Genomic DNA, 15,016 nt, shown 5'->3' with positions numbered 1-15,016 from the left:
TCGAGACAGGCGGCAGGAATCACAGTCCAAAGAACAATCCGGGTCGAAACAGGCAGCAGAACAATCAGAGGTCGGTATAAACAATCCAAGGTCGGTAACAGTTCAGCAAACACAGTGAAAAACGCTCAGAAATTGTACGCCGGGGCAATGCAATACTTCGCAATGAACTTGAGAGTGAACAGGGTTTATATAGATGAGTGTGGGTGAGTTGCAGGTGTGTGTGCAATCAGTCCCAGGTGAGCGGCATGATGGGATGATGAGTTAATATTCTGGTGAAAGTGTCCTACAGTGGCGAAGAGGAGGTGGAGCGGAAGCCCGCTCTGTAACAATAACACAGCTACTGAAGGTTGTAGCCAGTGAACTTTTTATCTATCCAGAACAAATCCTAATGCATAATTTGCTTTGTCTATAACAAGATTTGAATGCGGGAGCTATTGGTTGCAGGTCCATGTCTCTAACCACTACGCTATTTAACAAGGGATAGTCAGTCACTCACTCAGTAAGAGACATTTGCTCTTCTTGGCCAGCTCCGGTTACGAGGTCCGGCAAAAAGTGTGTTGTTAAGGCCCACTGGAGAGAAACCACATCCATGGAAAGGGTATTTGACAAGAATGACCAATTTGCACATTGTATTGATAAATACTAAGCAGTTTGCTGACATTGGGTGTCATAAACAAAATGACATCAATTGATTACAAAAAAACTAACAAAGTATATTCTTTTAGTTCAAACCTCATTTAAAAACAATTAGCTGGATCAAGATTAAGATTTCAGAACCATATGGTTTTATTTGCGATTTCAGAGGCCTTTGTATGACATACAGTTAGGTCCAGAAATATTTGGACACTGACACAATTTTCATATTTTTGGCTCTGTATGCCACAACAATGGATTTGAAATTAAACAACCGAGATGCAATTGCAGTGCAGACTTTCAGCTTTAATTCAAGGGGTTGAATAAAAATATTGTATGAAACATTTAGGAATTGCAACTTTCATACACAATCCCCTTATTTCAGGGGCTCAAATGTAAATGGACATTAATTAACACAATCATAAATATGATGTTCATTTTCATTTTTAATACTTTGTTGAGAATCCTTTGCAGGCAATGACTGCTTGAAGTCTGGAATGCATAGACATCACCAAATGTTGTGTTTCCTCCTTTGTGATGCTTTGCCAGGCCTTTACTGCAGCAGTCTTCAGTTGTTGTTTGTTTGTTGGGTTTTCTGCCTTAAATTTTGTTTTCAGCAAGTGAAATGCATGCTCGATCGGGTTGAGATCAGGTGATTGACTCATCCATTGCAGAATATTGCACTTCTTCGCCTTAAAAAACTCACAGTATGTTTTGGGTCATTGTCCATCTGTAAAGTGAACTGCCGTCTGTATCCCTATACACTTCAGAATTAATCCAGCTGCTTCTGTCTTCTACCACATCATCAATGAACACTAGTGACCCAGTACCATTAGAAGCCATGCATGGCCACGCCATCACTATGTCTCCACTGTGTTTTACAAATGATCTGGTATTCTTCGGATCATGAGCCATTCTAAACCTTCTCCATGCCTTTTTCTTCCCATCATTCTGGTACAGGTTGATCTTAGTTTCATCTGTCCAAAGAATGCTGTTCCAGTACTGGGCTGGCTTTTTTAGATGTTTTTTGGCAAAATCTGGCCCTTCTATTCTTGAGGCTTATGAATGGTTTGCACCCTGTGTTGAAACCTCTGTATTTGCTCTTGTGAAGTCTTCTCTTTAAGGTAGACTTGGATAATGAGAGTGCACTGGAGAGTGTTCTTCACTTGGCTGGATGTTGTATAGGGTTTTTTCTTTATAATGGAAAGGATCCTACGATCATCCACCACTGTTGTCTTCCGTGGATGTCCAGGCCTTTTTGTGTTGCAGAGCACACCAGTGCGTTCTTTTCTTTCTCAGAATGCACCAAACTGTTGATTTGGCCAATACTAATGTTCCTGCTATCTCTCTGATGGTTAATTCTTTTTAGCACCCTGAGGATGGCCTGTTTCACTTGCTTTGAGAGCTCCTTTGACTGCATGTTGTGGTTTCACAGCAACAGTTTCCAAATGTGAATGCCACACCTGGAATCAACTCCAGACCTTTTACCTGCTTAATTGATGAAGAAAAAACCAAAGAATAGCTCACACCTGTCTATGAAACAACTTTTGAGTCAGCTGTCCAATTACTTTTTGTCCCTTGAAAAAGAGTGGGCTACATATGAAAGAGCTGTAATTCCTAAACCTTTCCTCCAATCTGGATGTGATACCCTCACATTAAAGCAGAGAGACTGCACTACAAGCCCATATTCATTATTGAACCCTAACTTACAATTGGTAAACAGACAAAATAAAACTAGTGTCAGTGTCCAATTATTTCCGGACTCTAACTGTATATTTCTAAACACATTTGCCCAGGAGACATATTTTTTAATGTATTTGAAATTCACCTTGGATTACAGTGGGATTTCACTCCATGCGTCACATATGACCAGGATCCAATATGTATCCGTTTTAATTCGTTTTCGGTCCTTAACGACTAAGTGTGGCCGTAGCCATAGCACCTCACATTACTAACCCCCCCCCCCATCCTTCTCCAATGAATGCCCTCGCTTTCTCTCCTCCAACAAAAGCACAATTATTCATACCCCGTCCCCTCCTGAGCACATGAGCGTGATAAGTACAGACTATTGAGTCCAAGGTCTTTGCCCCTCCTCCACTGTAACACCAGCACAGCCAGCCAGCGATAACAACCAAAGTCTATCAGTAATAGGGATATTGGAAGAACACCTACACCTCTTCCCCTTCGAGTCAGACATCTCAGATGAGACCTTCTATCTACGTGATGTCATCATGTCCTGTCAGGGCATATTGGACAGAATTGTGAAATGTCACAAACTATATGGCACAGGTGTATGGCACTGTGTGTGTGTGTGTGTGTGTGTGTGTGTGGGTGTAAACAATATGGGCAAGATAACACTGAATGATAAACAAGCAACAGACAGCACAGGACAACAAACGTATTTACACAGAGAACATCATTCTTTATTTACTAAACTATAACTTCTGTGGTTCTTTAATTACTGTTGTCAACCCCACCCCCAGCCCCCCACAACCGTTGTTAGAGTTTTGGCAAACCTGGACTTAGGATTGTATTTACCGGAAGTAGGTGTTTGTGCAAACTGGAGTGGAGCTATGAAATCGAAATATGATTTTGGAGAGAAAGAGAGGGTGAGAAGGGGTTACTGTCGGTCAGGTTGGACAGTCCCTGCTTGCTAATCAGCTAGTGGCTAACTGAGTATCGGCTAATCTCTGGACCCTTCTATTGAGCAACAAAACCGGTGACTAACACAGAGAGATCAGCAGCTTGGCAAACAGAAGAGGGATCCAGCGGAGACAGAGTGAAAGAAAGTCAAAGGACAGAGCAGAGGGACAGAGAGCAGCAGAAGTGATTCATTTAAAAAAGAGAAGCAAAAAGAAAAACAGTAACAGGGGGGAAAAATCGAGTTAACGATTAAACTATTGTCCTGGGTGTGGCAAAGAAAAGCAGTGAGGCACGAAAGCAAAAAGAAAGCACCTTTTGTCCGGTATCTTGTGGATGGAGGTGTCAGATTAAGGGAGACAGCAGGGGTCAGAGTTAAAGGGGCCAGAAGAGACAGAGAGAAAGAGCGAGAAAGAGAAGGACAGAGATACAGAGACACTTGAGTAGGGGGCCTGTTCAAAAAGAGACAACTAGAAAAACTAACACAGGCCAGAAAGAGAGGTATGGATAGATAGAGGCTGGTAGGCACCAGATCCAGGGGGAGAGGGGACGTAGAGGGCCAGGCCAACGCACGCAGTAAGCATGGGGGTAAAGGGCAAGGCTGCTGTGGCTATTGTGGTTCTGCTGTTCTTCCTTGGCTTCATGTGGCTCCGTAAGTATCATTATGTCTTTTAAGCAAACCTTGAGGGAAGGCTGTTTGTTTTAGTGAGTGTGTGACTGTGACTGAAGCTTCAGTGTGTGATTATCTGTGTGCGGCTGAGTAGCCTCTACTGCTAATTTTAAACGTCAAACATGTTTTAGCCATGCCTCACACTCATATATAGAATAATGTTACTCAGTTTCTTTTGAGGTGGGAATCTGTAGATGTTTTGATTTACTCTTGTGGTAGTAGGGCTGCTGGATAGGCTACACCACACAACATCCCACTGTTCTAATGTCATCAAGAACCAGACATTTAGCTGCAGTGATGAAAACCTGCATTAGGATACAGGAAAAGAAAGCGGTGAATGAAAAAGAAACATTCCAGAAGAGAGATTAGTCAAACAAAAATAAACTACTGTTTATTAAGAGAGTTGTGAAACACAAAGAAATCTTCCACTTATAAACATTTGACTGTTTTATGCTGCCAGAATGTTCTATGATCTCTTGTACACAAGTTTGCAATCATTAATTGGATGACTTATGTTATTTAGATCGAAAGCATTGGTCATGCGCCCCTCATTATTACAGATGTCCCATGATATAAGACAAAAGACATGAGTGATATAATAAGCCACAATTACCCACATTGGGGGTAAACCTTACCCTGTGGAGGTCATGGCCTTTAAGGCAGCTTGGTAGAATGGTCACAAAGAAGGCTACAGTCTTATTACTTTTTCAGTATAAATCAGGCCTCTCTAACAGAGCTGAGTGAGGTTTTGTCACATTCCTCTGGGATTATATTCCCACAGTGAAAGTCTGCTGCTACCCCAACTAAAAAGGTTTAATTTAACATTGAGATACTTGCTGAGCTAAAGGACAAAGCTGCTGCACACTAGGCTGTTGCAGACAACCAAAGGCTACTGACCAGGACAGCTGGAACCTCAGCAAAGCCATCAAACAGGCGAAAGGACTATATAGGAACATGGTGGATGAGGCTCAGACAGCCTGTGGCAGGGGCTACAGCCCATCACTGCTTACAAACAAAGAACTTGCTGTGAACATCTATGCTTTGACAAAAATAAAACACACCATGCATTAGTGCCCCCAAAGTCCCGGAGGATTGGGTGGTCTCGCTCTCTGATGTCCGAATCTTTTAATCAGGTCAACATCTGAGGCCTGGCCAGATTCCAGGGAGTGTTCTCTGATCATGTGCAGGCCAGCTGGCTAGCATCTTAACATTCATTTGGAACCTCTCGTTTTAACAGCCTGCAACCCCGTCTGTTTAAAGATGACCATCGTCACTTCTGTCGCTAAAAACGATAGATCTACCTGCCACAATGACCACTCTCTGTAACACATCTGTGATCATGAAGTCTATCAGAGCCTGGTTATGGCTCACATCCTTCTCCATTGTCCTCACATCCTGGACCCACTCCAAATAGAATATCCCGCCCCAGCATTTCTGCAGACAATGCACGTTCAACGGCACACCTACCACACTCCCACCTGGACAAGAGGAATACCTACGTGAGAATTCTGTTCATTCACGAGAGCTTAGCGTTCAACACCAAAATACCCTCCATACTTATCACAACTCTCAGAACACTGGGACTAAACACCATCCTTCTGCAATGGAGTCCTTGTCCTCCTGACAGGCTGACCCTATGATCTCTGTTCATTTTGGCCCCACGTAAACACCTCCAGTATCAGTTCCCTGTATATACTTGCATTTTTGTTTCTTTAACTTTTACCATATATATTGGCTATTTTATTTGACTTCTATTTAGTATTTTCATCATATTTGTATTATTATCACCATCACTGCACTGTGGAAGAGGTCTTTAGTAAGAATTTAAACAGGTTGTTTACTGTGCTAAAAAATCTTCTTGTCCTTACACTCTATTGACAAACATGAGTAAACCTGTTCCCTTAATCTTTCAAAAACATTGTATCTTATTCTTAGCAGTCTTCTTTTTCTTTACAGAGGGAAGTTTGGATTACCAATGGGGTTCCTGTCTTAAGAGCTACAATCAGATCAACAGGGTAAGTCAGGGAGAAATGACTATGAAAACAAGTCTAAATGTATTGTGCAGCTACCATTCATTTGAACGAACTTACTAATGAAAACCAGATCTCCTTCTCCATCATCCCCTCTCTGTCATTCCCCATCCAACCTCCAATGCTCAGCCTCCCCAATTTTCCAATGTCAGTGAGGCAGATAGCCCCGAAGACCGGGCCACCCTGAGGTTCTGTCCCGGTCACAAATTCCAAATCTCTGCGCTACTGTCGCACCTGCTCGCTGCCCCGGTCTCCACAAACGATGTGCTGCTGCGGCCTTACCTGGCCAGCTGGGATGAGCTCATCAAGTAAGCCCATCAGGCAGAACACATACACATGCACAGTCCTCAGCCAATCATAACACTATCTGGATGACATCCGAATGTCATCAAGGTCACCAAGGTGAAACAACTCAGACATTGGGTGGGGGGGGGGGCGTTATGGTGTGGTTGGGGATTGATTTTCTCCTCCTCCTGCTCCTCCCTCTGTGACAGGTTCATGGAGGCTCTGGGTCCTATGGTTGGACTCATATCTCAGGAGATTGAAACCAAAACCTCCATCATCCGTGACCTGGCCCGGCGGGAGGCAGCTACCAGTGACGAGGGAGAACTGGGGCTAGATGGGGGCATAGGGCATGGTGAGGGACAGGGGATGGCGGAAAACTCTTTGGAGGCGCCGGGCAACGCCTACATATCTGTACGGTCTATGATCCGAACCGAGCTGAGCCGTGGCCTGGTGGACTTCCAGCGGACGACTGAATCTGGGTGTCGTACTCTGCTCCGGCTGCACCGGGCCCTGCTCTGGCTGCAGGGCTTCCTGATGAAGCTGGCTGAGAGTCCTTTGGACGGACAGCTGCGGAACCCCGCGGAACTCTGCCGTGAGGCCTATCAGCACACCTTGGCCCATCACCACACCTGGTTTGTACGAAGGGCAGCTGAGATAGCCTTCATCGCCATGCCAGAGCGAGGCTTCTTCTACAGGCTTGTGTGCGTGACAAACCAGGAAGAGGCCAGTGTGGTGCTGAACAGGGTGGTCCGGGCCATCGGAGAGGTATATGACAGGACTCAGGGGGCCCTGGAGGAGCATAGAATGCTGGACCTGCCTTAGGATAGGAAGGACATCACTCAAGTACTACTTTCACCCTGCTGAACTGACAAAGCCAAGCTGAGAAGTATTGTGCTGGTTATGCATCCACCAGTATTTGGAATCATACTGATAAAGACCATGTGAACATTAAATATCAGAGATTACACAGTACTGTTCTGGTTAGCAGTGGCACAATTTAAGGACTCAGCCCAAAGTTAGTTTCACCCAAAAGGTTTAGACTTTTCGGTTTCCATCTACCTTTGTCTCACTGGACCATGGCTCTTTCAGACCTGCCTTTAGGAAACCTGGAGACCTTCATGAAAGGAGCAGTTGTAATCTGACCAAACTGCTGGTGAAAACAATCAACTAAAGTTAAACTTGTTTTCATCCTTGTACAAACCTGTTTCCAAAAAAGTTGGAACGCAGTGTAAAATGGAAATAAAAACCGAATGCCATGATGTGCAAATAATTTAAACCCTATATTTAATAGAACATAGTACAAAGACAACAAATCAATTGTTGAAACTGAGACATTTTATTGTTTCTTGAGAAATATATGCCAGCAACATGTTTCAAAAAAGCTGGGACAGGGACTGGAAAAGTTGTGTAATGCTAAACAAAAACCTGGTGGAACATTTAAAAACGAATTAGGTTAATTGGCAACATGGCAGTAACATAACTGAATATAAAAAGAACATCCCAGAGAGGATGAGTCTTTCAGAAGTAAAGATGGGGAAGAGTTCAGCACTCTGTGAAAAACTGTGCGGGCAAATAGTGCAACAATTGAAGAATAATGTTTCTCAACGTATAACGGCAAAGAGTTTCAGGATCTCATCATCCAAGGTACATTATATCATTAAAAGATTCAGAGAATCTGGAGAAATCTCTGTATGCAAGGGACAAAGCTGAAAACCAATATTGAATGTCTGTGATCATTGGGCCCTCAGGTGGCACTGCATTAAAAACAGACATGATTCTGTAGTGGAAATAACTGCATGGGCCCAGGAACACTTCAGAAAACCATTGTCGCTGAAGAAACCATATATAAACAAGACACAGAAACACCACCACCTTCTCTGGGTCAAAGCTCATTTAAGATGGAATGATGCGAAGTGGGAAACTGTCCTGTGGTCTGATTTGTAATTATTTTTGGGAATCATGGATGGGAATCATTGTCCTCTGGGCTAAAGAGGAGAGGGACCATCTGACTTCTTATCAGCGCACAGTTCAAAAGCCAGCATCCGTGATGATATGGGGCTGCATTAGTACACACACGGCATGGGTGACTTGCATCTGTGAAGGCACGATTAATGCTGAACAATATATTCAGGTTTTGGAGCAACATACAGTAAGCTGCCATCCAAAGTATTTTTCAGGGAGGGCCTTATTTCAGCAAGACAATGCCAAACCATATTCTGCACATATTACAAGAGCATGGCTCCGTAGTAAAACAGTCGGGTGCTAAACTGTCCTGTCTGCAGACCAGACCTGTCACCCACTGAAAACATTTGGCACATTATGAAACAAAAACACAACAAAGAGACCCTGAACTGTTGAGCAGCTGAAACCCTATACCAAGCAAGAATGGGAAAACATTTCTCTTTGAGTTCTACAGTAATTGGTCTCCTCAGTTCCCAAATGCTGACAGAGTGTTGTAAAAGGAGAGGTGATGCACCCCAGTGGTAAACATGCCCCTGTCCCAACTTTTTTGAAACATGTTGCTGGCATCAAATTCAAAATGGCCATTTATTTTTTCAAAAACAATAACATTTCTCATGTTGTCTTTGTACTATTTTCAATTATATATAGGGATTAAACAATTTGCACATCATTGCATTCTGGTTTTATTAGCATTTTCACAGCGTCACACCTTTTTTGGAAATGGGGTTGTAAAAAGTAATTGTCAATTCAGTGTTTCTTGTTTGTGTGAGATCATGTACTATACACTTTATGCTGTTGAAAGACCAGAAACCAAATATACATTCTATTTAGTTGACTAACAAGCTTTAACTTATTACGTATTTTAGTAAATTATAAAGATCCCGCCAATGTAATTCCATAGAGATCAGTGATTACTGCATGTGATTTTTATCTGGATGCTTTTTTAATCAGAGACCAATCCCAAGGCAAAGGACGTGCCACACATTGTGATTATGTAACAATATTACTAGGGACAATTCTAAGACTGCTTGCTTACACAGCAGTTTAACTTCAACCTGCTCATTACTACATACTGTATACAAGGAAGTGAGTCACTGTCATCATAGCTACAATTGCTGTGGCTTAGGCATGCATTCCTACTAGTTTGACAGTTTTGACATCATTAGCTAACGTCTTCAATCTCTGACTTGAAAAAATGAAGAAGTTATACACAGATATTTATATTACTCCTTTGATCTTCTACTGAATTATTGCACTCTCTTTACTAAAGGTCAAAGTACTCTCTCCAAAAGCACATCACTCACTGAAAACTGAATGCTGATGACAGTCATTAACAAAGTCAGTTAAATAGGCATTTCTGACATAATCACTTGACACACATTTACACTTTGCTGTGAATTGCAATGATCCATTTTATGTTATCTACTATGATTACGTCTTAATGAATATATTCTAAATAACCTGCAATTCCAGAGAAAATATTTTAGTTGACCCACTGTCTTATAGTAATGTTTTGGGGGGAAAATAAAGAAAAATCCTCAAGATAAATTTTTAGAGAAATATTGATTTAAAGTTGTATCTGGAAAGAGTCCAAAGTATCATTCAGAGGACATTAACTGGGGCTAATGCGTACACATGGAAGCAAGCCTAATCGGGATTGCAGAGCACCAAGTGCATAAGTAGAAAGAGAATATGAATGGCCTTCTGTCTTTGTGCGAATGTGAGTTTAAGTGAGAGAGTGAATGAGTGAATGGGTATGTGAGTAAGGAATAAAGCACGTAGAACAAGAGCAAGTAGAGGATTACTGCTGAAAGCAGTATTTTATCAGCATGGAGCTTCTACAAGCCAGATTGCTGATTATGTCAATAGAACACATATCCAACTCATGTTCATAGTCGTAAACAATATGGCTTGCATGTTTTCCTTTTTACTAGTATCTCCATGTGGACAAACGGAAACATCATTCATATATAAACTAAACTCACAACCCTGATTATATGTACCAAATGCAATCCCACTTAAGTCATTTGATACTATAGAAATAGTGTTTGATGCGATTTTCACAAATTCAGAATAGCAGAAAAATATTTTATATAAAACGGGTTGAGCATTGTGACTTTGCAAATGAAGGGATAGTTATTCCAAAAATTCTATTTCAGTGACATCCCACTTACCCCCAGTTGGTCATTCAGATTTAAACAATCCATTATTCAGCTCTGTCTTAGTGAGAAATTTGCATTATGTAATTATACATTATATAATTCATGAATGGACACCGTACGTACCTATCGCAAAGCTGCATTGCAAGCAGGAAACGACTCTAAAACAGTCCAGCCTAGAACAAGATGTGTTGTTTAACTCAAAGAACATGACAATGTTGTATTCCTCAAAATATATATATTTTTTTTTTGCGGCATTCCAATTAATGGGTACTTTCTGTGTTTACCAGCCAGTTTTTTCACAATTGTATCAATACACACATTTTTTCGGGAAGAGAGTGCATACACAGTAAACGGAAATTTGTATTCGCTAGCTAGAAAACAAGTTACCCATTACGTCTTTGATATTCACCTCTGACAGTCAAACCCTATTTACTTGAGAGCGAAAGGAAAATTTATATATATCATGTCTGACTCTAAATACAAGCAGGAAGAACAATTTTGGGGGATAGAGCCTTGGGCCTCATTTATCAAGCATGCATAGACATTTTTCTTATGTGGAGGTTTGGAATATTCCCATGAACAGTTTAAAGTGCGATTTATCAAACATTCGTACGAGTGGCGTACGCACACTTCTAGGAGATTTTCCTTGATAAATCTCACTTGTTCTCAGGAAAAAAACCTGAAGTGCTCTTCAGGATTTTGTAACGTAAACGTTAATTATAAAAATAATTTTCCTATATAATTTATAATAGTCTGCTAATCGCAAACGTATAATGTCCGTTTTAATGTCAGGTCCTGGCTGGGGGCCTTGAGGAATCTCCATGCACCTGGAGGCCACAGTCAGAACCTGACCGTTATGGGTGCCTCTAGGCATCTCTGTGGTACTGTTTTCTGTTCTCCCCAATTAGACACAGCTGCGTCTTATTGTCTCTCATTGGGGACCCTATTTAAATTGTTCTGTTTGCCTTTCAGTTGATTGGTCATTATTTTGAGTGGGCTGTCTGTTTTGCTTCTCTTCAGTTTGCAGTCATACTCTCCTTTTGTTGTTTTCCTGTTTGTTTCCTTGGAGGCTAAACATTAAAAGGATTTTCTCTTACTCTGCGCCTCATGTTCTGCCTCACCTGCACCGTGACATTTAATAAATGTGCTTAAGATGTCAAAGAAGATAAGAAAACTTCACTCATCTCGAACAAATTTTACCAGAGCTGCTCAAGTTAATTAGAAGAAAAGATACAGTGATAGTAGATAGGACTGTAATATTGAAATGCCTGATATTCTTTAGTTAAATACATGTTTTTCTCTGAACACTGTCATGGCACACCACCAGTCCCTGTGACAAAGGTGTTGATGTCCCTGTGGTACCTGGCCATCCAGAACAGCTTTAGGGAGATGTCAGACAAGTTTGATGTGTCCTCATAGTTTGAAAAGTCCTTTTACTCAGTCCTCCTTCAAGGGATTGTAGATGAAAGCAATTCATTTACACGTTTGCTCGACCACCGTGCAGGGTTCATGATGCCAGGATGCTGAGGGCGTCCAACCTCTTCACAACATGGCAGGAGAAAACGGGTGAGTACAGACTGCTGGGAGACAGTGCCTACCTTGGACAGGCCTTCCCATTTGTCATAACTCCTAAGTGTGACAAGGGGGCTCTTACTGAAGTAGACCAGACGCAGAACTCCCTGATCAGCTGTGGGAGGGTGATCTGTTTCTGCTTATCGAATCCAGTTCTTATAGAATCTCGGTTCCGATGTAACGTCTCCTCTGTGTGGCACAGCGGCTCCCCTTCCTCTACAGCGCTCCACCTTGCCCGTGTATTACCCACCGGAGAGTGGTTCACCCACTGCACCTTACACATTATTATTTGTCTGTCGTGGCCATGTCTGTGAGCTTTGCATTTATTTATTCTTACAAGTACAAGAGAAAGACTATTGACTACCTTTGTCCGTTTTGTTTCTTTTCCATTTTTGCCTCACCTGTACGCACTCGTTATGCTCACACCATCACATCCCATTCCAAGATTCACTCATTACGCTCACACCATCACATCCCATTCCAAGATTCACTCGTTACGCTCACACCATCACATCACATCCCATTCCAAGATTCACTCGTTACGCTCACACCATCACATCCCATTCCAATATTCTTCGGATAGAAAGAAATTATATATATTATATTCTTTGCACATTTAGGTCATAATAAGTACTGTCAAATCAGTATAGTCAACTGTGAAAGGAAGGTTTAAATATCACTTATAAGGAATGATCAACAAAAACATTTACAAACCAAAACTATTTAAATAATAGAAAATATAACAAAACAGTTATTATGAAAGCAGCATCAATGTCAAAAAGAGATGATGTCTGCAATTATTTTTGACGAAAAAAAATCATGTCTGCCTTCTCCGGAGGGATGCATGGTCTCTCTAAGCTGATTGTATCTCCAGCAGTACAGAAAACCCTCTCACTGGGGGTATTCGAGGCCTGTACACACAGGTATGAGAGGGCTAGGTCTGACAGCAAAGACTATGTGTTTCTCCTGTTCCACCACCAGAGAGCAGGGTCTTCAGGGGTCATTATAGGCGGCATGTGCCTATACATCTCCAGTTCTTTGTCAGACCTTTCCTGGATGGACAAGGTGCTCTGAACTAGGTTCCTCTTCAGGTCATCATCTTCTGCAAAAGGGTCCTCCAAAGGACTCATCTTGGCCTTTATGTAGGTTTGAATCAGACCAAAATATCTTCTTTAGGGTTGACACAAACACTGCATTTCCATCTTGCACAGTGAAATGCTTCCTCAGCTTTTGCAGCATGGGATTGATCTGGCCACCGGTTGGAGTCTTCTCAGTTGAGACACAGAGCGTGGATGTGTATAGAACTAACATTAGTTGGACAAAGTCATCATTCATTAGTCGAGCAAGTCTGTTTTGGAAAGAAAAAGAATTATTCTTCAATGAAAGAGTAACTTACTATTCCATTTAGTTAAGTAATTTAATTATTCATCATACATTTTATCTCATTATACCACCACAGACCACAACCATATCACTGTGCCCAAAACCTGACAAACCTGTCCCTCTCCATTGGCTTTCTAAGCCACTCATCCAAAGAAGCTGCTTGAATCGCAGGATACTGCTCAAGGTGAGGTAGCATGAGGTTGAGTTCCAGCTTTTTACTTTAAGTTCTGATGTCAAGAAGGACAGAGTTCTGGGGCAGGTCTACAACACAAGCAAACAATAATTTCATTGTTTTAACTTTCATACTAATACAATAATATCAGAAGTTTAACTTAGTGAGGAGTAATGATTCTTACTCAGAATGTGTTGCTTTTCTTGGATCACAGTCTTGGCCATGGATGACCTCTTCATCCACACGATCATATCACAGATCTTTGCTCTCCATTTTGCAACTGCGATGATTGTGTACAGACTTTGAGCCCCAAGATTAAGCGTGTGTGCGAAGCAGCCTGTGTTCATGATGTGCAGCTTTTTTACTGCCACAACCATGTTGGATGCATTATCCACTGCAATAGCTGGCACTTTGCCCCTTATTCCAAACTCATCCAAAATGTCCCCAATTTCCTCGGCTACCACTGCCCTGTTTGTGCTTTGTAGACAGCTATTGTTTTAACGATTTTCTGGTTCATCCTTCCCTCCTTGTTGCTCATCTGCAATTACCAAAGTACAGGAGCACATGAGTTTGTTCATCTCTCGCCTCATTGCTAGCTCATGGTCTAATTATTGGTCATGTGTATTGTGCACCTGACCTAAGACCCCAGGGCTACCTGTACATTGCCTGACCATATCCCCCCTAGTACACATGAATACCTCTGCATTACAGTATGTGGGATATCTCACCTATGCTGAAAAAGTTAACTGTCCAACAGGGTCTCACATCTCTCCCCTCCAAATATTTATGTTGTCCCAACAAAACGCCTGTACAACACCCAGTTCACTCATTTCTTAACAGGAAAGTAACAGTTGTAAGTTACCGGGAGTCAGTTTCTGCTGTTGAACACATTTCTGCTCTGAAACAGTAAAATCCCTAAAATCTCCTCTTAACATCAGGAGTCTGTAATTAGTCCGATCTTGCACTATGGTACCAACTACCTTCACCACCATGTTTGTGGGGATTGTATCCAAACTGAATTAGTTCAAATATTTATTACAACCATTACCCTTTACTCAGACTGATTTTGCACTAGAATTACTCCTATACTAGTACAACTCAATAGTCTAGTGACTGGGGTTCTACTCAAACAAATATCGTACATTTATAACTTTCCAAACAGTGTAATAATCATGAATCTAAATCTAAGCCTTAACTTTTATCTAGGTGTGACTGAAGGGTGACCCAGTCTATTGTATGTGAATGTAATAGTAGGGTTTCTCTTTCTCAAAGGATATGCTCTTACAGAAGGTGGTTGGGGCATGGCGTCTTCGTCTGTTGACATCTGTCTTTCTTCCACTTCGGACATCCCTTGGTTTACTTCACTTAGATCTCTTTCCTCTTCAGTCTCTTGTTGTTCCTGCTCCTCTGGTTCTTGCTCCTCCCTTACTCGTTCGAGATGAAATTCTTCAGCTCCCACCCTCAGCTCTATTCTCTCAGGGGCATGACCTGCTGGAAACACAGTGAT

The 15,016-nt window shown here is 41.8% G+C and overlaps 1 protein-coding gene and 1 long non-coding RNA gene across 3 annotated transcripts; one reads left to right on the top strand and one right to left on the bottom strand.

Annotated features, from left to right (window-relative positions):
* Positions 1-3,459: 3,459 nt before the first annotated feature.
* On the top strand, positions 3,460-7,525 carry gltpd2 (glycolipid transfer protein domain containing 2). Of its 2 annotated transcripts, none has more exons than XM_010893459.3 (4): positions 3,460-3,925; positions 5,900-5,958; positions 6,103-6,281; positions 6,468-7,525. In XM_010893459.3, the coding sequence occupies exons 1-4, from the start codon at positions 3,856-3,858 to the stop codon at positions 7,078-7,080; spliced, it is 921 nt and encodes a 306-aa protein (XP_010891761.2). In that variant the 5' UTR covers positions 3,460-3,855; the 3' UTR covers positions 7,081-7,525. The 2 variants fall into 2 exon arrangements, with proteins under 2 accessions (XP_010891761.2, XP_010891760.2); XM_010893458.3 differs by having other exon boundaries at positions 5,882-5,958.
* A 5,236-nt stretch (positions 7,526-12,761) lies between these two features.
* On the bottom strand, positions 12,762-14,628 carry LOC109615989. Its single transcript, XR_002197030.3, has 3 exons — positions 13,694-14,628; positions 13,451-13,598; positions 12,762-13,302 (listed from the first exon to the last, which is right to left on the bottom strand). It is a non-coding gene; the product is annotated as an uncharacterized LOC109615989 (long non-coding RNA).
* Positions 14,629-15,016: the final 388 nt, after the last annotated feature.

Source organism: Esox lucius, chromosome 7 (assembly GCF_011004845.1).
Source record: "Esox lucius isolate fEsoLuc1 chromosome 7, fEsoLuc1.pri, whole genome shotgun sequence".
Classification (NCBI taxonomy): Eukaryota; Metazoa; Chordata; class Actinopteri; order Esociformes; family Esocidae; genus Esox; species Esox lucius.
The sequence above is the reverse complement of the archived record's forward strand: the minus strand, read 5'-3'. Positions and strand labels throughout refer to the sequence as shown.

What these genes read in the sequence shown, in the direction of transcription:
- gltpd2 (XM_010893458.3), top strand. Translation starts at nt 3,856, where the DNA reads ATGGGGGTAAAGGGCAAGGCTGCTGTGGCTATTGTGGTTCTGCTGTTC. An exon ending in CCTTGGCTTCATGTGGCTCC is followed by an intron (nt 3,926 to 5,881) that starts GTAAGTATCATT and finishes TATTCTTAGCAG; the next exon opens with TCTTCTTTTTCTTTACAGAG. An exon ending in GCTACAATCAGATCAACAGG is followed by an intron (nt 5,959 to 6,102) that starts GTAAGTCAGGGA and finishes TCCAATGCTCAG; the next exon opens with CCTCCCCAATTTTCCAATGT.